The sequence below is a fragment of the Tachyglossus aculeatus genome, chromosome 11, assembly GCF_015852505.1.
Source record: "Tachyglossus aculeatus isolate mTacAcu1 chromosome 11, mTacAcu1.pri, whole genome shotgun sequence".
NCBI lineage: Eukaryota > Metazoa > Chordata > Mammalia > Monotremata > Tachyglossidae > Tachyglossus > Tachyglossus aculeatus.
In genome coordinates, this window is record NC_052076.1 from 47786902 (window position 1) to 47812921 (window position 26020).

The following is a 26020-nucleotide window of genomic DNA, read 5'->3' on the forward strand; positions in this document are numbered from 1 at the left end:
AGAGCAGGTATGAAATGTTCCACAGACCAAAATCAGTTTAGACGACGTAAAAGCATTCCATTTCCAGTGCAGCAAGTATGCAGACATCCAGGACAAAAATGGCAAACACCACACCTAAGGCCATTACAGGGCAGAAGTGTAAAACGGTAATTATGATAATGATAATACTACTACTACTACTACTAATAATAATAATAAAATGTGGTACTGGTCCCCCATGGGACTCAAGGGAGGAAGAACGGGTTTTTACAGGATCAGTTTGGCCACCGTCTCATTTTTGATTTCTCGGTACTCCGTCACAAGAGAATCGCAGCTATCCTCGCCTTTGAAGTCAAAGGATGAATCAGATAAGTCGGAAAACCACCTCTCTTGCTGGTCATCAGAAAGGCTGAACTTTGTGTCTTCATTTTCCAGAAACTGACTTTTGTTACTGAAGTCATCAAAACCAGATTTTTCCTGGTAAAGTTTTTCTTTTTCAAATTTTAGTATGATATGATAATTAGTATGATAATGATAATACTACTACTAATAAAATGTGGTACTGGTCCCCCACGGGACTCAAGGGAGGAAGAATGGGTATTTAACCCTGATTTTACAGGTAATGGAACTGAGGCACAGAGAAGTCTCATAGCAAGGCAAGAGGCAGAGCTGCGATTAGGACTTCAGGTCTCCTGACTTCTAGTCTTATTCTCTTTCTGCTAGGCCATGCTGCCTCTCAATATACACCAGACCAATTTCTTACCTGTAGAGCTCTCTTCGCTAGAAGTATAGGTGCCTTTCCCCAAGAGGAGGTTCACCATTGTTGGGGAATTAGCCACTTTTAAGGGGGTCTCTCCCTTCCTATTACTTTGATGAGGATTCCCTCCATATCGCAACAACAGCTTCACCACCTAGGAAGAAAAATGATTTTTAAAACCTCAAAAGAAATCCCACTTTTTCATAGTATTTGCTAAGGGCTTACTATGTATCAAACACAGTTCTAAATGCCGTGGTAGTTACAAGTCCCTCGCTCTGATGGAGGGGAGAATTTTGTGGAGAACTCTGAAAGACAGAAGGTTTGTGTCTAAGTTCGGTGCCCGTGAAAATTCAGATGCCCACTCTCCCTTTGAATAAGGGGAAAGAGGGGGAGAAATGCAGAGAGCCTGGCTCTCCCTGGAAGAAGAGGTGCTCTCGTTTAGAAAACTCCACTTCCAAATTGTGAGGAGGAAGTCACTTTAGATACACGACACTAACTACCGACCTTGTAGTGCCCATTGTTTGCTGCGTCATGTAGAGGCGTGTCGTCATCCAAGCCCTTCGTGTTGACTTCGGCGCCGGCGGCAAGCAATTGTTTGGCGACGTCATAGTAACCTCGGTTACAGGCTTCGTGCAACGCTGTCCAGCCTGCAAGAAGACAGATACCCTGTGTATTTCACGCCCCTTAATGACAACAGATCAATCCTGTCATGCGGCGAAGTTCAGCTAATTGCCAACCTGACCACCTGCCTGTAGCCTAATTCTTGAATCACTGCTGTCCTGAATTGGAGCTGAATGACGAACATACTGAGGGAACAGACTTCAGCTTGCTCTGGACCTGGTAATTACTCCTAGATTTTCTTTAGTGGAGCAATGATTCAGAGAAGCAACCCCCTCTTCTCTAGGATTTACAATTAGGCCAACAGACCAGGGATCCAAAGGTCTTGAAGAACACACTGGGAAACCCACGGCCACTTTGCTGAGATTCTGCCCAATTCGTTTCACCCTCTTGGGTGGGATTAGAAAAATCATTCAAACTTTCTTTCACTTTTGAGAGAAACAGAGTCAACCAAGTAAGCTCAGGAATCCAAAGGTGAATTGCAGAACTAGCAGCAACCCAGAACAAGGCAGAAGAGTGAACGGCATGAGAAAACGCCCTTAAAATTACCATTCTCAAAAACTGAATCAGTATTTAGAAAAAAAAAAAAAAGAGAAGACTGGTTATTTAGAAGTACATCTATTTCTATTACATCATTTCCTGTAAAACACCGACTGATTAATTTCCACCACAGTGGCCTCTGCAGGTTTGCATATTCAAGATGCCTCTACAAAAGAAAGAACACTAAATTTCAATTCCTGAGGGGGGGGAAAAGTATTGAATGGGATGAGCAAAATGAAAAGGAAACCCCCAAAATTTCCTCTTCCCAATTTTAACCAATCTTAGGTGCTTACTGTCTCCTACTGCAATTATTGGGCTTTCAGAAATGTGCCTGCCAGGAGAGGAGGACCGACCCTCGCCACACTGTCAACAGAAGCCTGAGAAGGCTCTTGTCAGACAGTAGAGGGGCAGTCATCGTAAACAGCTGCTCATGCCTGGCTACTGGGTCCAGTATTTTTAAAGCACGTATTGTCAAGAGTGCAACCCAAGCAGCAGTCGGCCTGCAGAGTCAGCGTACAGTGGGGAGGAAGCATGTTAACCTTCCTCTCCCAGCTTTCTGACAGGATGCTATACTGCTCATGAAAGGCCGGGAGCAAGGGATTGACGCTTAACGCCGCAATCTGTTCAAAATTCCATTTGCTTTACACCTGGGAAAAGCACCTCAAATACGAGACTGGGGGAAAAGTGTTTTCTAAATAAAAATCAAGAAACACAAAATCTTTCCTTTTCCTGACATGATGGTATCTTTTATTTTTAAAGTTATTTCCTTCCTCTCCTTTATTTCCTTTATTCACCCAGCCCAGAGCTGCATTCAATTCCCCGGCCCTATTTGTCCCATCCTCCTCTCCTTCCGATACTGTTCCTGCTGCCCCGTCCCGTGCCCTCTCCGGGCTCAACCTTGGCTAAAAGTAATTACATTTCTTTGGACTGAAAGGGGAAGCCTATCGCTAGTGGTGAAGAAAGCCCATATATATTTCCTGCGCTGCTACACTCTCTCCCCCTCCCTCTGAAGAAAGAGGAGAGCCAAGTGCCTGGGGCAGTTATGGCTGTCTTTTCTCAGATGAGTTTGCCAGAAGAGAGACACAGGTATTAGGTGAGACAGGGCTATCTCACCAGGACTTTTCACCCATTCCCAAATTCTCTCCCAATTTTTCTAACTCCTCCACCGTTCCAGCCCCAGAAGCTCGTGACTGGAAGGAATGGCAGGTTAGAAGCAGCAGCTTTAGTAAGAGAAAGAGCGGGGAAGTGACACGGATCACCACCAGCCGGGAGATGCACAGTGGAAGAAAACCATGGCCTAGCCAGTTGTCTCACCTCCCCTCCACTAAGCCCTTTTAAGCCCTGATGGGGAAAGACCACCATGGATACACTGTGATATTGCTAAAACCCAGTTTGAAAAACAGTCATCCTTTTTTACGCAGGTAAATGCAGTACTTGCGGCTAATGCAAGCTTCAACCTAACATCGGGATTTCTCTTCCTCTCCCTCAAAGTTTCCTCCTTCCTAGTTTAGCTGGAATTTTCCTGTTGTTTTCACTCCAGGGCTTACAGAAGTTTGCGGTGGGAATCCAGGAAATCATACTCAATTGGTAGGGCCAGGGAATTAAATCTTGCCAACAAAAACATCACCCGCTGGGATTCCTAATTTCGGGCTATTCGTTCTGTTAGATATTAGGTACTCTTTTTGGCCTCTGTCCTTTACGGACATGGAACAAGTTCCTAAACTTCACCTTCTGGAAAAAGCAAGGTCACACTTGGGGCGGGGGGTGTTTACCTGCAAAATCTTTCACGTTGACATCTGCTCCCTCATTGATCAGTTCCTTGATACGCCGTGCATCTCCTCTGATGGCAGCCCTATGCAGTCGAGTTTCTCCACGCTCATTTCTCTTATTTACTTTATCTTTGGTTTTCGAGGCAGAGTTAGGAGTTCCCTTCTGACAAACCGTAGACTGAGAGGGATGCTTTGGTGTTGTATCTACTGCTTACGGGACAGAAACACAATGAAGAGCTTTAACAGCCTTTCAGGAGGAAATGACACCCACAGAGGGAGTTGTTGGCAGCATTTGACTCCAGCGAGAAAGGTCACAAGGTATGAAGACCCAACTAAGCCTCTAAGCAGATGTGCAGTCAGATGCCTGTGTAGACACAATGTGTGTGTTTAAAGCACAGAGCGGAAATGATCATTAGTTTGCACTTTGATGTCAGAAGAGAACTGCAGCCTAAAAACCACACTGAGAAACAAAACCAACCCTAGATTGTTTTTTAATTGGAGGCGGGGCAAGAAAGCGCCTCTTTGGCTTCTTAAGAGGCTCACCACTTAAAGGAAGTATCCTGAACGCGCGGACTGCACAATATAATGCACAGAGGGCAGTCGGATCGTTTTCCAAGACACACGTTACACAGTTTCAGTTCCTCTGGACAATCCCATCAGAAATACCCGGATTATGAAGAGAACACAACCAGCAAGGCTGATTCTATCAGTAAACGAGCCTGCAGTACATAGTTGTGGCAGGATAATAATAATAATATTAATAATATTAATTGTGGTACTTGTTAGTTGCTTGCTCTGTGTCAAGCACTGTATTAATAAGCGTTGGGATAAGGACAATCAGGCCGGTCACGGCGCCTAGGTCTCGTGAGGCCCAGAAAACATGGAACAAATCTCAGTTTAATGAGGAGACAAGTCAACAGTCCGCAAGAATACATTTAGAGTCTGCACACTGATACTCCCAACACCCGAAAATCCCGACGAGAACCAGCGGGTGGGCTCACCTGGGCTATTTGCAGATTCCTCGGCTGTCATCTGCATGAGAAGGGCAACTTGTTGACGCTCCGAGAGGGGATAGCCTGCTCTAATTCCCGACAGCCCCATTCCAAACAGCAAGCCGGGCTTCCTTGTGGCTGGCTCCTTCTTAATCCTCTTCCGCTCAGGACCCTGTTTTTCTGTGGGGTAACAGAAAGGGAAAAGAAAGGGAGGGGAAAATTTCATGCCATGGGAATCTTCAAAACTGACATTCAGTTAATTTTTCTGGGAAGAACTAATAGCAGCACCTTTCATTCACTCTGACAGCTTAAAGAGCAAAAAGAAAGGTCATTGAGTGGAAAAAAAAAATAAAATCAGAAGCACTTACGCTACCCAAAAATGAGTCTCTTGGCATTAATTCTGAAACACGGTAATTTAAATGTCTTGCAATCAGCCATTCAATTCAGTGTTAAGGTTTCCACTCCATCAGCCGTTCACCCCACTGTACCTTGGCGGTGAAGCGCACAGGGAACGCAGCTCATTCATTCTCATAGACTCTGTGAACTCTGTGAACCTCCTAGCCCAGAAAGGCAGTGAAGTAGTGGGGAGCCTTACCGCTGAATTTCTCTGGCCCGATTCTAGCAGTTTAAAAACATTTTGTAAACGTATAATCTGCAGACACTTACATTCTCTCTTCCCCCTCCCCCTTAAACGATACAGATATAAAAGGTGGGGGGGAAAGTAAAGATAAATCAAGGCCAACTTGTCAGTACTGTACCTTTCTTCTTGCTTCTAGGAACCTCCATTTCATGCCATGGTGCTTCGAGGAGTGTACCAGCCTTGCAGTACCACAACATGGACTGAACTGGAGGCATCTAAAAGCATCAACACAAAGCACTAACAAGATACAATGTAACAGCTCTGAAATGTTTCCATCTCACTCTCTTTAGAATAAGTAAATCCTCGACTTCATATCTGAACCGTTACAAAATATCCTGTCAATCCAGAGCGATCCAAAAAAAAAAAAAAAACCCAAAACCCCAGCAATTCCCTGTGTAGACATTTTCTTCCTACCGGTCTCATTCCCAATGTCTGGCTGCCTGATGCTCGTCACCAAAATGGCCAAAACATCTGGGAGGAAACCAGTCGGAAAGGAACCTAGACTTCTCCCTCTGGATCGTCTGCCATCTGTCCCAGTTTATGCTTCATTAACCCCAAGCGTGCTTCCTCCTTTTCTACAACTGCTGACTACTCGGGGCAAACATCAGTCCTTGGGGCCCCAGGACAAACGGCAGCAATGTTTTCCAGTGGTACGCACTTTGACATTTTTGCCACTTTTTAAAAAATTTATTTTTTAGCCCCACAAGTTTGGTCACCTTCGAGACAAGACTCTGAACTTTCTCAAACACCTGTTCCTCAGCTATTTGAGAGCACTGATTACTTTTCCAATAATGTCAAAACATTGACATTGAATGTGCCGTGAAATTATCTTGCTTCCATTCATTCAATTGTATTTATTCATTCAACTGTAGCTATTGAGCGCTTACTGTGTGCCAAGCACTGTATTAAGCGCTTAGTATTTATAATAATAATAATAATAATGATAGCATTTATTAAGCGCTTACTATGTGCAAAGCACTGTTCTAAGCGCTGGGGTAATACAAGGTGATCAGGTTGTCCCACGTGGGGCTCACAGTCTTAATCCCCGTTTTACAGATGAGGGAACTGAGGCTCAGAGAAGTTAAGTGACTTGCCCAAGGTCACACAGCAGACATGTGGCAGAGCTGGGATTCGAACCCATGACCCCTGACTCCAAAGCCTGTGCTCTTTCCACTGAGCCACGCTGCTTTAGTATTTGGATGTTAGTATTTCTTTACTGAAGGGCCTGTAACTGAGTCAGGACTCACTTTCCTCTGCAGGTGTTTCAGACACTGATCATATGATCAAATCCTAGTCTGTGTCAATGTCTCAGAAAGTGACATTAGAGTTTGGTAAGAGAAAACCCAGTCTGCTGCTTACAGCTTGAAAGAAAGCAAATTTCCACTTAGCTTTGCAAACTCTCTTCAAAAGTAATTAAATCAATGCATAAAAGGCCCAGCCAATTTTAATACTGTTACTACAGGTAACTCTTTACACATTTTTGCTTTTAAGATTCTCTTGTTATGATCCACTCAAACTTTTTGGGCTCTTGCATATATGTCCATAATTGTCATTTGCCCTCCTAAAAAGCTACTTCTGCTGTGAAGCTTTAACAATGACCACAGCGGCAGGCACCCCGAGAGGGTTAGGGTTTTTTTTTTTTTGATAATGTTCATAAATAGAAGGTGCCTATCATTTAGGCCACTAGGCACGTGAGCTGGCAAAACACATCTAAATCTATCTTGTTTCATAACCCCTTGGCAATCCTCCCCACACAGGTCAGGACAAAAAGCCCGGTGGGAGAGGCTGAACGTCAACGAGATCAGATTCTCTATGACCAAGAAGGAAAGTCAACTTAAAAAATGAGGGTCCTTTAGAGACATTCCGTCCTCTACAAGTAAAACAAAAGGACCCTCGGCAGGAGTGCCCCAACCTCATCTCGTCTGCAACAGGCTGAGCAGCCAGAGAAGCCAGCACGTACATCGTCTCTGCTCTCAACCACTCAAGAGATGGGGTACTTACTACTAATGCTATGGTCCAACCCATGGAGGATTTAGATGGGGTTTCATTCTCTTACTCTACTGTCCAGTAAGAGCCCAAATTCTGACTTCCATTTCAGCTTCCCTATCGTAGTTGATCAGGGAGCAGTGCGTCCACAGTTCCTCTAGAAGGCCGAGAGCACCGGGCCTCAGTTTTCACCTCTCAGTGCTTCCGAAAGTAAGCTACCCCTTGCGCCCGGCCCCATCAAGAGCTGGGACGACTTTGGCAGCTGTCGTAGAGGCTGCACTGTATGCATCAGACTGCCCCAACCGGCCTCCCTTCTTTGCCCCAACTCTGTGGCGTTCTCTGAAATAGGTTTCAGATGGCTTTCACTTGGTGCATGGGGTTATTTGGTGACAATCAACTCCATCTGTCAGAAGGTCTGCCCTAGGGCACTTGGGCTAGAACGCCCCCCTCTCCCTCCCTCGGTCTGTTGGGTTTTTTGGCAGCCAGGCAGTCAGATAGATTAGGGCCATCAGTACTACCTGATCCAAGTCTGTCTGAAGCCCGGAATGGAAGGGACTGATGAGATTTAAACCTAAATCTCCTTTGGCAATGGAAGTCACCATATTGGTATGTGCCTGGTGCTTGCTGACAGGGAGTCATGAATGGTGAAGCCACCTATACCTCTCACCCTGACATGCTGTGATCCAGAGATCACTACGGGGTGAGAGAGAGCTCATTTTCAAATAATTCAACCCATCATGATATTCTCCCCACTATGCTAAACCCCTGGTAATTTAGACTGATCAGTTGCTGATGCACGTGATATGAGCTGGCCTGCCAGCGCAGATGATAATAAATAGACTGGCATTTGGGAGTTTGCCTGAGCTAGCTTTTGAAAGTTTTCAGGGCGTAAAGGCTGCTCTGACTTCTAAGACATTTCTGTGCATTTAGAACCACAGATAGCAAAGCCAACTGGTAATCTCTCTCACTCATCCATCCTCTTCTCTTCCTATACCCAGCTTGCACTTTTTGTTCTGCTCAGGCCAATCTACTTGCTGGGCCTCCTTCTCTCTCTTTCACCACAAACCTTTCGCCCCTGCTGGTGCCACCTGCCTGGAAATCCTTCCCCCTTCACACCTGACAGACCATGGCTCTCCCCACCTTCAAAGCCCTTCTGAAATCACATCTCCTCCAGGAGGCCTTCCCCCATTAATAATAATAATAATAATGGCATTTATTAAGCACTTACTATGTTCAAAGCACTGTTCTAAGCGCTGGGGAGGTTACAAGGTGATCAGGTTGTCCCATGGGGGGCTCACAATCAACTCCCATTTTACAGATGAGGCAACTGAGGCACAGATACGTGAAATGACTTGCCCAAAGTCACACAGCTGACAATTGGCAGAGCCGGGATTCGAACCCATGAACTCTGACTCCAAAGCCCAGGCTCTTTCCACTGAGCCACGCTACTTCCCCCAGTGATTCACTTCTCCCTCAAAGTGCCCTTTCAGCACTTCCACGCCATCTATACATACAAGCATTCACAATCTGCCGTAGTACTTGGGTACCTATCTCATATCCTCTATTGTTTTCTCCCCTACTAGACTGTAAGCTCACTGTGGGCGAGGAAACATGACTAGCAACTCTGTTGTATTGTACTCTCCCAATGTTTAGTACAGTTGTATTGTACTCTCCCAATGTTTAGTACAGATCTTTGTACACATTAAGTGCTCAGGAAATACCACTGATTGATCGATCCTGCCTGTACTTTATTTTGGTGTCTGTCTTCCTCCCTCAATTGTTAAGATCCTTGAGGTTAGGGATCATGTCTTCTTACTTGATTGTAATAATAATAATAATGGCATTTGTTAAGCGCTTACTATGTGCAAAGCACTGTTCTAAGCGCTGAGAAGGTTACAAGGTGATCAGGTTTTCCCACGGGGGGCTCACAGTCTTAATCCCCACTTTACAGATGAGGAAACTGAGTACTCTCCCAACTGCTAAGTACAGTGCTCTGCATACAGGTGGCACTCAATAAATACTACTGACTGACCGCACAGGGAGTCCATACACCACATTATGCCCTCCTGGGACACAACTACGGCTACTCTGATTTGGGAGAGAGTTAAAAGAAAATCATAAGCAAAATATCCCAGGGTAAGCTCCAACACAGGGCCCACCTGTGATACTTTGATGGCTGAATGCAAGCCAAAAAAGGCAGTGCCCTACCTGAGCCACTGAGCCCCCATATGATGATGGCATTTATTAAGCGCTTACTATGGGCAAGGCACTGTTCTAAGCACTGGGGAGGTTACAAGGTGATCAGGTTGTCCCACGGGGGGCTCACAGTCTTAATCCCCATTTTACAGATGAGGTAGCTGAGGCTCAGAGAAGTGAAATGACTTGCCCAAAGTCACACAGCTGACAAGTGGCAGAGCCGGGATTTGAACCCATGACCTCTGACTCCAAAGCCTGTGCTCTTTCCACTGAGCCACGCTTACAGGCAACTGTGCTACAGATTCCAAGGGCACAGTGCCAGTCACTGGACTGTTCCATTAGGGATCGCCGAGATGAGAGCTTTCTCGCATCTTTGCTCTTAGGCCCGTTATAATATGTCTCTTACAGCTTAAACCAAGAGGTCCTGCCTACTCTAGAAGGATTTTCAGAGCTCCAATTGGGAGCCTGAATTAACTGGCAGTGGAGGTCATCTATTCTGAAATATAGTGAGGGCAGCACCTCAGTTGACCGGGGATTATTACTGTAAGACTTTTAAGCAGGATTCTGAAATACTTAAATCTCACTGACTTGGGGAGCATTTCCTGATTCAGTCAGGACAATCCTGAAATACACCATCTAGATATATGCTCTCCCTAGTCAAAATCCCTATTTCAAGGTTTCTGAACTACTTCCCTGGCCTTGTGCTTGTATTACAGGACTGTTCAGAGCTCTAAGGTAATACTGAGCCAATCTATTCCTGTACTAAGTGGTGGGGGGTTTATCCTTTACTGTTGCCTTTCTCTTCAACATTTTCTGAGCTAATCAAAGAGGGGTGTAAAACATCTGCCAGGTGTGGCCACAATCAATCAATCGTATTTATTGAGCGCTTACTGTGTGCAAAGCACTGTACTAAGCGCTTGGGAAGTACAAGTTGGCAACATATAGAGACAGTCCCTACCCAACAGAGGGCTCACAGCCACAAGTTCCTCACTGAAAGCAGTGTGGGGTGTCCGGATTTGAGACGGGGCATTAGGTTAAAATTTTGGCAACTAGGGACACAAGAATTTCAGCAAACTTCTACTGCTTAACAAATTCCAAGGGGGAGGGGGACTGGAATAACTGGAGTCTTTGAAGGGCCGGGAGTGGGTTGCAGGAATTCAATGACAGGACAAACGAGGCACTGGCAACAAGGATGCTGGGGGTTGGGGAGCAAATTGTTCCTCGACAGTTCAAACTGGGCTGCACTGTGCCACAGCTGGAGTCTGTTGCCCACGGGGGCCACAGTTCATCCTTCACAAGTGAAAGTAGGGCATTTACATTTATATACCACAGCCTCCTGCCACTACGACTAGGAATCCTCTCCGGGCCCATCATGAGGCATCCAGATTTACTGAAATTAACTGATGATTAATGGGCCCTTTCACTGCGACTCCTTTCCCACACCCCTGACAGGGCTTTGTCATTTTTTTCCCTCAGCCAACTCTTCACCACAGGGTCAGATTCTACTCTCGGTTCCAAGGATTTCCTAGCAGAGTTTGATTAAAACTTAATGAAACTAAAAACGGGGCAAATCCAAAACAAATCCAGTGTCTGACACGCCAAGATATGACAACATTTTTAAACCTTCAACTACAAATAGGAGTTACCACTCCCATGTCAAAAGAGCACTGAAGGTAAATGACAAAAGACCACGATCACTAGTTTTTATTTCCTTATTTTTTTGTCCAGTCCGAATCTGACGGACAATTTCAAGCTGCTGGTTTTGTGAGGAATCGCCCCAGGGGAACCAGAGTGGATGCTCGGGTTTCAACCTCCACGATCACTCTGCTAACCCAGAGATATCACTGCTATTTGGGAATTTAGAATTTTTCCGGCCCACAAAAGACCCGCACCACAATTCTACTGAGGCAGCTTTCTTTACCTTTGACTATTACGATTAGGCGAACCGGTAGCTCCGTAATGAAATTTTTAAAAAGCTGATAATAGTAATAATAATAATAGTAACAATGATGATGGTATTTGTTAAGCATTTACTATGTGCCACGCACTGTTCTAAGCCACATGGGGCTCACAGTCTTCTTCCTCATTTTACAAATGAGGTAACTGAGGCCCAGACAAGTGAAGTGACCTGCCCAAAATCATTCAGCTGACAAGTGGTGGAGCCGGGATTAGAACCCATGACCTCCGACTCCCAAGCCCGGGCTTTTTCCACTGAGCCACGCTGATAACAGTGCTCATGAAAGACACAGGCTTTCATGAACAACCCATGCTTAGCATAGCTTTGCAATATTTCATTTATTCAATCGTATTTATTGAGCGCTTACTGTGTGCAGAGCACTGTACTAAGCAATATGCATTAGCTACTGTTTCACAACAAACCACCCGAATTCACAGTTCTGAACCACTCTCCAGCGTATAAAGCGAGGGAAGCAAGAGAAGTAGAGAGGCCTCGTGGAAAGAGCCCGAGCCTGCAAGTCAAAGGCCCCGGGTTCTAATCCCAGTTCTGCCGCTTGTCTGCTGTGTGACCTCGAGCAAGTCACCCAACTTCTCTGGCCTTCAGCTTCCTCATCTGTAAAATGGGGATTATATCCTACTCCCTCCTACCTCAACTGTAAGCCCCTTGTGAGAGCGGGACTGGGTCCGACCTGATAACCTTGTATCTACCCCAGTGCTTTAGAATAGTGCTTGGCACAGAGTAAGTGCTTAACAAATACCATAATTAATTATTATATCGTGACAAATCCCACACATAACTGTGTGTGAAATCTCCCTGAAGTCCTCTGATAAAATGAAGCGTGGCTCGGTGGAAAGAGCATGGGCTTTGGAGTCAGAGGTCATGGGTTTGAATCCCAGCTCCGCCACATGTCTGCTGTGTGACTTTGGGCAAGTCACTTCTCTGAGCCTCAGTTACCTCATCTGCAAAATGGGGATTAAGACTGTGAGCCCCCCGTGGGACAATCTGATCACCTTGTATCTCCTCAGCGCTTAGAACAGTGCTGTGCACATAGTAAGTGCTTAATAAATGCCATTATTAATTATTAATTAATTAAATGAACAGTTCATCCTAATTTGGGGGGGATACACATTTTTATTAAAGATTCTCCTGGCACCTGTCTTTTTTCATGATCAAAAAGCCTCCACAGAGCTGTGTAATCTCCCACCACCTCAGCCCCCATTTCTTTCCACAGGTGAATGGCTGTGTTTTTTTTTCGGAGAGCCGAGTGAGACATCCATTTCCAACTAGAGTAACTAGTTATAGGTCAGAAATGAAATGCTTCGGGACATGACGTTTTTGATGGATGCTCATTCACCTATCGCTTGATAGGGAAGCAGCATGGCGCAGTGGTGGCTAGAGCCCGAGGCTGGGAGTCAGAAGGTCATGGGTTCTAATCCCGGCTCCGCCATTTGTCTGCTCTGTGACCTCGGGAAAGTCACTTCACTTCTCTGGGCCTCAGTTACCTCATCTGGAAAATGGGGATTATTAAGACTGTGAGCCCCACGGGGGACAACCTGACTACTCTGTAGCTACCCCAGCGCCTAGAACCGTGCTTGGTACATGGTAAGCACTTAAACACCATTATTATTATTAATAATTGCTATTATTATTTTGGGCATCAAAGAGGAAAAGGGAGGTAACAATAACAGTAACAACAATAATGGCATGTATTAAGCGCTTACTGTGTGCAAAGCACAGTTCTAAGTGCTGGGGAGGTTACAAAGTGATCAGGTTGTCCCATGGGGGGCTCATAGTCTTCATCCCCATTTTCCAGATGAGGTAACTGAGGCACAGAGAAGTGAAGTGACTTGCCCAAAGTCACACAGCTGACTATTGGCAGAGCTGGGATTTAAGCCCATGACCTCTGACTCCAAAGCCTGGGCTCTTTCCACTGAGCCACTCTGCTTCAGGTAGGTTCCAAGCCGATGGAAACTACTGACGTTTTTAACAGCCAGAACACGCTGGTGGTAAGAACTACTAGGACCCAATGTTAAAAATTTCTTGCCGGGATTTAACATTCCTAACTTTATCTTTTGAAGTCGTTACCCGTTAATGACCATTCTACCTTTGGTTCATTTTGACACACGGTTTTCCATCAGTTACCATGAAGTTGTTATGGGCAGCACTTTACCTTTTATGCTTTACCTCCTACTTTCATTAGTTTTAGCTGTTATCAAACTTTAAAATGTGTAGACCCTTTGCCCCAGCCTGGGAAAAACCACAAAGACCATCACAAATACTCCTGACTTTTTGTTGCCAGTGCTACTCAGATTTCATGTAATTCAGTTACTTATGCAGATCATCCACAGGCCTGCAACTTAGTTCCTGGCTGTTATTCTCCTTTCGCCCTTTCAATTGTGTTCTTGTATACACTAAATACTAATATGTCTGGTTACAGTACTTTGAGGAGTAAGAGCTCTCTCTCTCTCTCTCTCTCTCTCTCTCACACACACACAAACACACACACAAATCAAGGATATAAAATATCCACTTGAGGAAATAAAATGCAGCTCATAAAATACAGAATTCCACTTTTTAGAAGCAGCACGTAAAGATATTTTAACAATATAAAACAGAGGCGAATGAATGATAATAACTATAACAACAGCAATAATAATAATAATAATAACAATAGAGGGTGGTAAGCAAAAACCAAGGGATAGATAAATTGCCAAATGAATGTGCATTTCAGATTTGGCTTTAAGTCGTCAAAAACCACAGTGATAGGCCTCCTACATTTTAAAAAGGCAGATAGAAAATTGAAATAGCACTAATTTTCTGGGGCTTGTACCTTGGAAATCCTAGTGGTCTGGGGAATTGTTCTGGGCTCCAATTCAAGAGGTAAAGTAAATTAGGCACTAACCATGTGTGCAGGGAATGGCTTGACTGGCCACCTGTAGCCCTTTGGCTGGTCCCGCCTGCTCGGGTTTGGCTTACATGTGGGCTACAGGAGCCATGTGGGCTGGAGATGGGACTCAGAAATGGGCATCCGTGGGAAAGAAGGCTGAGGCCAAGGATGGCACAAAAGACTTTTCTGGATTGAATGCAAAAGCCTATGCACTTGTTCTCACTGCATTCTGTGTGACAAAAAAAAAAAAAGGTTTGAAAAACACAGCCTGAGGGTAACCTTTGTCCCGAGGAAGAACACGATCTCTGTGGAACCTGAATCGCTGTGCCCCTTTTGTATCGCTAACGTATTTTCCATTGTGCGTTTTTTCCTACAGAATTTGGTGGTAGCTGCTTTAAGAGGGAGGAGGGCTCGAGGTCACTGAGGGAGAAAACTGAGTTAAGTTCAGGGGAATATTGTCCTAAACACTCTCTCTCTACTATCAGAGATGTGGCCCGGAGAAATGTCTGAGGAAATCAATCAATCAGTCAATCGTATTTATTGAGCGCTTACTGTGTGCAGAGCACTGTACTAAGCGCTTGGGAAGTACAAGTTGGCAACATATAGAGACGGTCCCTACCCAACAGTGGGCTCACAGTCTAAAAGACTCATAACACTACTCATAAGTGTTATAAATAAGTGCTTGGCCAGGGATGACTAAAAAATCTACAACTAAATCACCCTTGCAGTTAGAGCTATGAAAGTTGGCAAAGCCCCCGGACATGATGACCGAACTGATGAGATTTTCTGGGCCAGAGAGGACCCGCTGCTTTAAACACAGACAAATTTTTCCTCCGTAAATGGAATACTGAGATGTTGACCTGTGCACCCTTGGAAATCTCAAAAAAGGCCATCACTTTCAAGAAGGAAGGTCAAACAGAGATCTAGGGCAACTACTGAGGTACCTCACTCCTGTCCATTGCTGGCAAGATCCTAGCCCGAGCGCTTCTGAACTGTTTACCGAAGAATATTGCTGATTGCAAGCTCCAAGAATCACAATGCGGCTTCGGGCCGCACTGTGGTACAGCAAACATGATCTCTGCCACATATCATTCATTCAATCAAAGAAGTAGCGTGGCCTCGTGGACAGAGAATGGGCCCGGGAGTCAGAAGGACCTGGGTTCTAATCCCGACTCGGCCACTCGTCTGCTCTGTGACCTTGGGCAAGCCACCTCCCTTCTCCGTGCCTCAGTTGCCTCATCTGTAAAATGGGAATTAGGACTATAAGGGACAGGGACTGTATTTAACCTGATTTGCTTGTAGCCACCTGACACATGGTAAGTACTTTACAAATACCCCACTTATTATCAAATACAAGGAACCAAGATGTCTGTAATACTTTGAAACATCCCATGAAAGCAAGGCTCTCAGGTCGAGTTCATCCACCAGTGTGTCCGGGTACCCACTTTGGCAAGTGTGCATTTTCTCAACTTATATTAGTTACATTTATTTCTCTATTTACCCATTTTCTTTTTCGATTTACCCATTACCCTTTTTCTACCAATAGCCAAATCGTTTTGGCTTACATCCGAAAGTCTCTCCCAGCAGATCATCCCTTTTTCTCATTTGTAATAATAATAATAATGTCGGTATTTGTTAAGCGCTTACCATGTGCCAAGCACTGTTCTAAGCATAGGGTAGATACAAAGTAATCAGGTTGTACCAAGTGGGGCTCACAGAATAATCCCCATTTTACAGATGAAGGAACTGAGGCCCAGAAAAGTTAAATGACTTGTCCAAAGTCCCACAGCTGACATGTGAGGGAGCTGGGATTAGAACCCATGACCTCTGACTCCCAAGCCCAGGCTTTTATCATTAAGCCAAGCTGCTTCTCTGTCCCAATCATTGAGTACAATGCTCTGTACATGATAGGTACTTAATAAATACTTCTGATTGGTTGATTCGATATCAGCAATACAGCAGGAGCCTAGAAATTGCCGAGAAAATTTGGCAACCCGGAGAAGCTCATTAAGTATCTGAGACTACTTCCCGCCGGCACGGCTGGTCGTGTCAGAACTGGGAGAGGGTAGCCTGACCCATTCCTCATTACCTTTCTAGACTGTGAGCCCACTGTTGGGTAGGGACCGTCTCTATATGTCGCCAACTTGTACTTCCCAAGCGCTTAGTACAGTGCTCTGCACACAGTAAGCGCTCAATAAATACAATTGATTGATTACCAATGGGATAAAGGAGGAATGTACAGTAAGCCCAATGCTGTTCAATTTATTCCCGGGATTCTTGCTGGAGAATGAAAATAGGGACGTCCACACAGGCACTGCAATATGCTTCTGCTCCTCCAAAAGACTTAAAAAAAAAAAAGGGGGGGGGGGAGTGGGGTTTAAGCACTTATTATGTGCCAGGCACTGTACTAAGCACTAAGGGAGATACAAGCTAGTCACGTTGGACACAGTCCCTGTCCCACATAGGACTCACAATCTCAATCCCCCATTTTACAGATGAGGTAATTGAGGCCCAGAGAAGTTAAGTCACTTGTCCAAGGTCACACAGCAGACAAGTGGTGGAGGAGGAATTAAAAGCCAGGTTCTTTGGACTCCTGGGCCCATGATCTACCCACTAGGCCACACTGCTTCTCCATATCTGTCAACTCAACTAGTCCTGGGGGCCGCCCAAATTGGCACCATGGAGTTAAACGCTGTCACAGAATTCTGTCATCCAGGCAGCTCGCTGGCCAAGGATGCAATGGCAGACAAGAAAGAAGAAAAATGGAATCATGAACACCCATACATCCTTTGAGGGGCTGTCGAATGGAAGGTGGTGGCAGCGGAGGAGTAGACTTCAGACTGAACCCAAGGGCTTTTTCCTCCAAGTCGCTAAGGGCCCAAACTCAACTATAAAATGAAAAATTAAAAGCCTGCTAAAACACAAACAATACTGCATGCAATCAGTGGTAAAGCGATGGACGAGGGTAGCGAGAGGCTTCTAGGTTCATTGCTGGCTTACTGGCCCTCCTGTGACAAAAGCTGTTTTCTACTCCAGGAAAGATAAATATTTGGGAACGGGAGAGGTTTGGGGAGGGTGAGTGGGGGTAGAACAGGGTCACTTGTTCAGTTGCGGTTGAATGCCCTCCCTCTGCCCATCCGCCAAGCTAGCTCTCTTCCTCCCTTCAAGGCCCTACTGAGAGCTCACCTCCTCCAGGAGGCCTTCCCACACTAAGCCCCTTCCTTCCTCTCCCCCTCATCCCCCTCTCCTTCCCCCCCATCTTACGTCCTTCCCTTCCCCACAGCACCTGTATATATGTATATATGTCTGTACATATTTATTACTCTATTTATTTTACCTGTACATATCTATTCTATTTATTTTATTTTGTTAGTATGTTTGGTTTTGTTCTCTTTCTCCCCCTTTTAGACCGTGAGCCCGCTGCTGGGTAGGGACCGTCTCTATATGTTGCCAACTTGTACTTCCCAAGCGCTTAGTACAGTGCTCTGCACACACAGTAAGCGCTCAATAAATACGACTGACTGATTGATTGCGGTTGAAGGGAGCCCGGGCCATGGATAACGCCAGATGTCTCGGAGGCTGACAAAGGTGAGTACTGTAAGTCAGGCCCCTCTCCGAGGCCTCTGTTCCTGGACCGGCTCCATTTCTGCGAGAGCATTCGGAGGGAGCTGGGGCCAAAATGAACCTGGCTGTTCCCTGCCCTGCCCAGCTGGCAGGCAGGACGAATACTTTTCAACTTGGGAAAGTTGGGGAGAGGGGTGGGTTTGGAACTGATGGAGGCTCAGACTCACTCACCTCTGGCTTCAGGCCCAAGGTTTAAAGCAGGACGTGTGTACTGCACCGGGACGCCACCAGGGGGCAGTGTGGAACCGCTGTTTCTACACCTTTAAGAACAATTCCTTGGTTTCCCAATTCGAGATTAAAACATTACAATATAGATTCGATAGAAAATTTATTCATTTATTTTACTTGTACATATCTATTCTATTTATTTTATTTTGTTAGTATGTTTGGTTTTGTTCTCTGTCTCCCCCTTTTAGACTGGGAGCCCACTGTTGGGTAGGGACTGTCTCTGTATGTTGCCAACTTGGACTTCCCAAGCGCTCAGTACAGTGTTCTGCACACGATTGATGATGATGATGAAACTGCAACCGATTTTCTCTAGTCTTACGTAATATTTTAAAATAAGACCCTCGTTTCTGCACTCTACGACGGCCTAAAATTCTCCAAAAAATACATTTTCGGTTCTCCCTACCGCATGAATTTATACTCCACACTCCTCCTTCCCTTTAATTTTCCCCAGGCAAAAACCACACAAAATTTCAGCGAGTTTTCAAAAGAGGTTTTGAGTCTCTGGAATAGTGAGCGGATTACAAAATAGTTTTTCCACACTTAACCGGGAAAGTCCTCAGTTACAACATCAAACGGTTTCATTAACCTACTTGCTTATTCATTCATTCAATCGTATTTATTGAGCGCTTCCTGTTCATTCATTCATTCATTCATCCGTATTTATTGAGCACTTACTGTGTGCAGAGCACTGTACTAAGCGCTTGGGAAGTACAATTTGGCAACATCTAGAGACGGTCCCTACCCAACAGTGGGCTCACAGTCTAGAAGGGGGAGACAGACAACAAAACAAAACATATTAACAAAATAAAATAAATAGAATAAATATGTACAAATAGAGTAATCAATAAGTACAAACATATATACAGGTGCTGTGGGGAGGGGAAGGAGGTAAGGCGGGGAGGATGGGGATGGGGAGGAGGGGGCTCAGTCTGGGAAGGCCTCCTGGAGGAGGTGAGCTCTCAGTAGGGCTTTGAAGGGAATAATAAATGCCATTATTATTGTGGCGTCTGGGTGACCCAGTCGTCTGAACCCGTCGGTCTGTTCCCCTGCTTGAGGCCTAGTTGGGCCCTGTGTGCAGAGCACTGTACTAAGCGCTTGGGAAGTACAAGTTGGAAACATATGGAGACGGTCCCTACCCAACAGCGGGCTCACAGTCTAGAAGAGCGGGCTCACGGCTTATTTAAAATGGCCCTTCTTAAAACAATGAAGCTGGGGTTATTTGACATTTGCCATAGCGTATTCACATCTGTACACCTCACACAGCCCAAGGACAACTTTTGGGGACCTTACCACTTCTGCACGGGTTCAGCTGTCCTTGGGTATGGAGACGACAGTGCTCAAGGTGAAAGAATGTGCTCCTGAAACTGAGCGGTGTTGAGAGAAAACCCCTGGCACACTGTGGCCATGAAAATACAGCAGGCTGCCTTGCCTGGTGTTCTTCCCTTTGGAGTGATAAGTGCTCAGCGACCAAGGTCGCTCTCAAAGGCCACTGCTGTCTCTCCTCCGACCCCCTACCAATCAATCAGTCATTTATCGAGCGCTTACTGTATGCAGACCACTGTATTAAGCCCTTCGGAGAGTACGATTTAACAAGAGTTGGTAGACACGGTCCCTGCCCACTATGAGCTTACAGTCTAGAGGAGGAGACATTATAGAGAGGTACATAAGCTCTGAAGGAGGGATGAATATGCCTCCCGCCATGTGCAAGGGCAATGCAGAAGGCATTGAGAAGCAGCGTGGCTCGGTGGAAAGAGCCCGGGCTTTCGAGCCAGAGGTCACAGGTTCAATCAATCAATCAATCGTATTTATTGAGTGCTTACTGTGCGCAGAGCACTGTACTAAGCACTTGGGAAGTACAAGTTGGCAACATATAGAGACGGTCCCTATCCAACAGTGGGCTCACAGTCTAGAAGGGGGAGACAGAGAACAAAACAAAACATGTTAACAAAATAAAATAAATAGAATAGATATGTACAAGTAAAATAAATAGAGTAATATTTCAAATAGTTCAAATCCCAGCTCTGCCAAGTGTCAGCTGTGTGACTTTGGGCAAGTCACTTCACTTCTCTGTGCCTCAGTTCCCTCATCTGTAAAATGTGAGGGAACTGTGAGCCCCCCGTGGGACAACCTGATCACTTTGTAACCTCCCCAGCGCTTAGAACAGTGCTTTGCACATAGTCAGCACTTAATAAATGCCATCATTATTATTATTATCGGGAGAAGAGGAAATGAGAGGTTGTTCAGGGAAGTCCTCTTGAAGGAGATGTGCTTTTAATAAGGCTTTGAAGGTGGGGAAGATCGATCATCTGTATATATGTATATATGGTTGTACATATTTATTACTCTATTTATTTATTTATTTATTTTACTTGTACATTTCTATCCTATTTATTTTATTTTGTTGGTATGTTTGGTTCTGTTCTCTGTCTCCCCCTTTTAGACTGTGAGCCCACTGTTGGGTAGGGACTGTCTCTATGTGTTGCCAATTTGTACTTCCCAAGCGCTTAGTACAGTGCTCTGCACATAGTAAGCGCTCAATAAATACGATTGATTGATTGATCATCTGTCGGATATGAAGAGGGAGGGCGTTCCAAGCCAGAGGCAGGATGTGGTCGTGGGGTCAGTGGCAAGATAGACGAGACTGAGGCAAAGTGAGTAGGCTGGCGTTAGAGGAGCCAAGAGTGCAGGCTGGTTGGAGTAGAAAATCAGGAAGGAAAGGTAAGAGGGGCAAGGTGCTTTAAAGCCGGTGGTAAGGAATTTCTGTCTGATGCGGATGTGGATGGGCAATCACTGGAAGTTCTTGAGGAGCGGGGTAACGTGGATTGAACCGTTTTGTAGAAAAATGATCTGCTGCACTGCCCCCCCACCCACCACCGCCCTCCCCAACTCAGCAAGGTGAGATTGAACTACCTCAATTGCATAGGACATTAGGATTGGGAGGAGAAAGAAGGAGACCTTTGCCGCACAAAGCAAGATTACCACCCCTGGGTGGCTCTTTCCAGGTAGTTTTCATTTTCCAGGAGACACAGCCCTGACTGTATGTCCCCTTTCATCAGAAAGCGCTAGCAAATTATCTTGGAGAAGTTTTCCGTGCGCATGTTTTGGAGGCAGGAGGACGGCGTCTCTGGAGCGATTCATAACCTCCTAAATTGAACGGCCAGTGGAAAATGTCTGGGAGGTTCTCCGTGTTACAACTGCCTTCACTCTTTTTTGCTTCTTTCTGTAGATCCTCGGGAAATGCTTGTTAGCCAGGCATTTCCTTTTGCAGAACAGATAAACAACTTCTTCTCTGTTCTCATTAATCCTGCCACGGACTGAGTGGACCCAACTGCCTCCTATGGGACATTCACACGTGCCTCTCCTTTCCATTGAGCAAAGCTGCACAGAAGCAATGGACTTGGGTACAGCAGATCGTGGCTCCTCTCTCTGCCCTCGCTAGTCATTCCCATTTTTAACACGATCAGCATTACTTGCTTTTCTTGACAAATGAGGAGGCTGATTTGTCCGTCCCCCTCAGCCTGACTTCTACCTGTAACTGTTGAAGAGCAACCTTGCAAACCACTACACCAAAAAATGACTAACCTGCAAAATAAAGTTTACGCTAGTTTATTCTCTCCTCCCTAGAAGAAAAACAAATAAAATCAGAATTCTTTACAACTTGCCCAGGGCAAAGCATAACTCACTCTAAGGCAGCAGACAAGAAACACAAGTTATAGGATTCTCCTGTAAGAGCTGGACAACTATTGGCAGGCCTAAAGAGACTGCCCAGAAATGCTAAATCCCTCGTTTTGATACATATCGGTGGTGAGGACAAAAGAGCTGAGTTAAAGTGTTGGGAATTCCCTCCCTTTTCTGGGGTAAGGCACGACTGAATGTATTTTAACTCAAAGGCAGAGTCCATTTTCTTTACTACTTTTTAGACTATAGAAATGGATATGACTCAGATTAATCCTGAAGTAGAACAAACAAATTCTAAATTATTTGGGTGTCTTGTCGAACCAGATAGGTACCCAGCATTTGAGAAGCAGGGTGGCTTAGTGGAAAGAGCATGGGCTTGGGAGTCGGAGGATGTGGGTTCTAATCCTGCCTCCACCACTTTTCTGCTGGGCAAGCCACTTATCTGCGCCTCAGTTACCCCATCTGTAAAATGGGGACTAAGGCTGTGAGCCCCACGTGGGACAACCTGATTACGTTGTATCTACCCCAGAGCTTAGAAGAGTGCTTGGCACATACAAAACCCTTTAACAAGTACCATAAATATTATTATTATTATGTGAGATGACTGTGTCCAACCTGATTAGCTTGTGGCAGGCACTGTACTGCACTACCCCGGTGTTTAGTACAGTGCCTGGCACACAGTAAGATCTTACTAGACACCAGATCTTACCAGATCTTACTAGATAATTAAAAAAAGATTTTTTCTACTGTATTTAGATTTTATATGATTGGCTTGCGTAATCGTGGCACCTAGGCGTCTCACTGCACTACTACATTATTTTTTTATAGATGAGGGACTTCAACGATTAAGAAAAAGGCGATCCCACACCCTTCTCAAGCCAGCTCAGTTTGATTCCTTGTCCAGTCCCTTGGAACCACCAAAAGCAAGGTCGAGGCTGTGATCCGCAAACCCTTAGTCCAAGCAAAGCCCCATCACAGAATCTTTAAAGAGCTCTCCCCAACCTGCCTTGGATACAGAAAAAAAAAGCAGCGCTCAAAGGGTCAGGGAGCCATGATGGCTACCTGCCTCCTCACAGAGATGAGGTCCCTTGCTGTTTAAGGGAGCCTGAATGAGATGAACAAATCCTTTTGGGAACTCTGAAGAGCCAGTTCTTTAAAAAGCCAAGTACCCTGAGGTTAGGGGTGATTGGAGGATGGAAGGGTGGAGAAGGGGGAAAAAAAAAGGGAGATAGCTACTGATGCACATCAATCTCGTGTGGAAAATGCACTGCAGTTTCATCAGCCTTGAAATAAGGACTTTGGTACTCTGGAAAACAATTACATGCTGTCTAGATTTACTGGGGCCTCTTCAACGTTAACATTTGATGCAGAAGAACTGGCCAACAGAACCATAAGCCACTTTTAGCTCTGTGTTCTGTTCAATTCTGATGCTTAAGAATGACGTATGAAAACCCACTCCAGAGCAACTGACTGTGCAAATCATTCCAATCAATCAATCATTTTTATTGAGCGCTTACTGTGTGCAGAGCACTGTACTAAGTGCTTGGGAAGTACAAGTTGGCAACATATAGAGACAGTCCTTACCCAACAGTTGACTCACAGTCTAAAAGAGTGGGCTCACAGTCTAAAAGGGGTGGGGGTGTGGGGGCAGGGAGAAAGAGATTTTCTTTCTTGCCCCTGGCTACTCATCAGCACTTTGGACCAAAAGGATTAATGGTCTTTTATCATTTTTCGCAGATGCCAAAAGGATGAATCTTACCAAGACCTTTACTACAGAAGGTTACTGAGACGGCAAGTTTCCACATTCACACGTTAATTTTGGATTGTTAATGAGATATCTCTTTCTTTGAATTTTCAACTGATTCACTTCACCCAGCACCTTTCCATTCTGGATCAGGATTCAGAACATCTAAGAGGTTGGGCTCTCTTTTTGTTCATTATGTTACATCTCTCTCAACTATGACAGCTAAAAATCCACAATCAGTGCTTAGAACAGTGCTTGGCACATAATAAGCACTTAAATGCCACCACCATCATCATCATCATAAACACCCAATATTCACAATCCAGTTTAGGGATTAAATTATACTGGTTTGAATCTAGGGCTCTTTTCATCAATTTGAGCCCTTAAAATAATAATAATAATGGCATTTGTTAAGTGCTTACTATGTGCAAAGCACTGTTCTAAGCGCTGGGGGGGATACAAGGTGATCAGGTTGTCCCACATGAGGCTCACAATCTTAATCCCCATTTTACAGGTGAGGTAACTGAGGCTCAGAGAAGTTAAGTGACTTGCCCAAGTTTACACAGCAAACGCGGCGGAGCCAGGATTAGAACCCATGACCTCTGACTCACAAGCCCGGGCTCTTTCCACTGTGCCACTCTGCTTCTCTGATCTGAGCAGAGTGCTGGATATGCACATATTATATACAGAAAGTACTTAGAACTCACATTAAATATATAGCATCCTCTGTTAAGATTATGGTATTGTCAAACTGCATACCTAAGAGTCTGAATATGTTTCGTCCTAAAGACTGAGGATTTTCGATCTTCTGAATGACCCTTTTGCAACATACTCCTTTTAAGGTAATTCATTTCTGACTGTAAGCTCATCATGGGCAGGGAACGTGTCTAACAACTCTGTTGTAGTGTTCTCTCCCAAGAGCTTTGTGCAACGTTCTGCACACAGGAAGTGTTCAATAAGTATCATTGATTGATTGACTGATACCTGCCAAACCGATTCCTTTTCCTGTTAACTTTTTCCCTTCCCTCCTCTTATTTAGTTGCTGCCCTGCATCTTGGCTAGCAGTGTCCTCACCCAAGAACCTCATAACCTTTAGACCTGAGATGCTTTGGGAATTCGAAATTTATTGTTCGACACACTGTCCCCCCCTCATTTCTCATGTGCTCTTCCTGAACGCTCCTGAAATTTGTATTTTATCACTGGCTCGAGTTCCTTCCGAAATCTGGAGTTCTAACAAACCAAATTCCATTCCCTCGCTATTCATCACCTATTCCGGGTTGCTAATTTATATCAGTCAATTAATCAATCATATTTATTGAGCGCTTACTTAAGCGCTTGGGAAGTACAAGTTGGCAACATATAGAGACGGTCCCTACCCAACAGTGGGCTCACAGTCTAGAAGGGGGAGACAGAGAAGAAAACAAAACATATTAACAAAATAAAATAAATAGAACAGATATGTACAAGTAAAATAGAGTAATAAATACGTACAAGTAAAATAAATAACTACAGTAATAAATATGTACAAATATATATACATATATACAGGTGCTGTGGGGAAGGGAAAGGGGTAAGGCAGGGGGATGGAGAGGGGAGGATATAATAATAATAATACTTGTGGTATTTGTTAATCAATCAATTGTATTTATTGAGCGCTTACTGTGTGCAGAACACTGTACTAAGCGCTTGGGAAGTACAAGTTGGCAACATTATAGAGACAGTCCCTACCCAACAGTGGGCTCACAGTACGCCAGGCACTGTACTAAGCGCTAGGATGAATACAAGCAAATTGGGTTGCAAATTGGGACACAGTGTCTGTCCCGCATGGGGCTCACAGACTTAATCCCCATTTTCCAGATCAGTGGCAGAGCCGAAATTGGAACCCATGACCTCTGATTCCCAGGCCCGTGCTCTACCTACTACGTCATGCTGCTTATGGAACTGGGAATCTACCGCAGGGGACAGAAACTTGAGGAGGCCCCTCTGGCATAAGCCAGGGCTCATAACGAGGGACTTGCTTCGATCGGGGAAGCCTGCGCTTAGTACAGTGCATTGCACACAGTAAGCACTCAATAAATACGATTGAATGAATGCACACAAGGAATTTTTCTAAAAAACGCCGTGGGCTGAGATGGAAGAGCAGTACGTGTTGGAAGTTCCCTAATTACTTAATCGCTACCTTGCTAAAATGCATATTGGAAACAGGCACTATGGCAGAACTGAATGTACTTCTGAAGATGGTGAAAGTTCGACACTCATTTATGGGAGGAGGAAGGTGAGACTCCAGACCCAACACAGCCCCGAGCCTGGGAAATAATCAATCAATCAATCGTATTTATTGAGCGCTTACTGTGTGCAGAGCACTGTACTAAGCGCTTGGGAAGTCCAAGTTGGCAACATATAGAGACAGTCCCTACCCAACAGT

The 26020-nt window shown here is 45.0% G+C and overlaps 1 protein-coding gene across 5 annotated transcripts in view; it reads right to left on the minus strand.

Moving 5' to 3' along the window:
* ANKRD11 (ankyrin repeat domain 11) overlaps nucleotides 1–26020 on the minus strand; it is a 366873-nt gene that overhangs the window by 22893 nt on the left and 317960 nt on the right. For 3 of the 5 annotated variants that reach the window (XM_038753397.1, XM_038753398.1, XM_038753400.1), the window contains 4 exons: nucleotides 4665–4835; nucleotides 3667–3870; nucleotides 1241–1383; nucleotides 743–890 (listed from right to left, as the gene is read on the minus strand). In XM_038753397.1, coding sequence (XP_038609325.1) covers nucleotides 743–890; nucleotides 1241–1383; nucleotides 3667–3870; nucleotides 4665–4835 — 666 coding nt within the window. Of the gene's footprint in view, nucleotides 1–27; nucleotides 108–742; nucleotides 891–1240; nucleotides 1384–3666; nucleotides 3871–4664; nucleotides 4836–5413; nucleotides 5511–26020 lie in introns of those variants that run through there. The other 2 variants (XM_038753399.1, XM_038753401.1) reach the window with 2 other exon arrangements.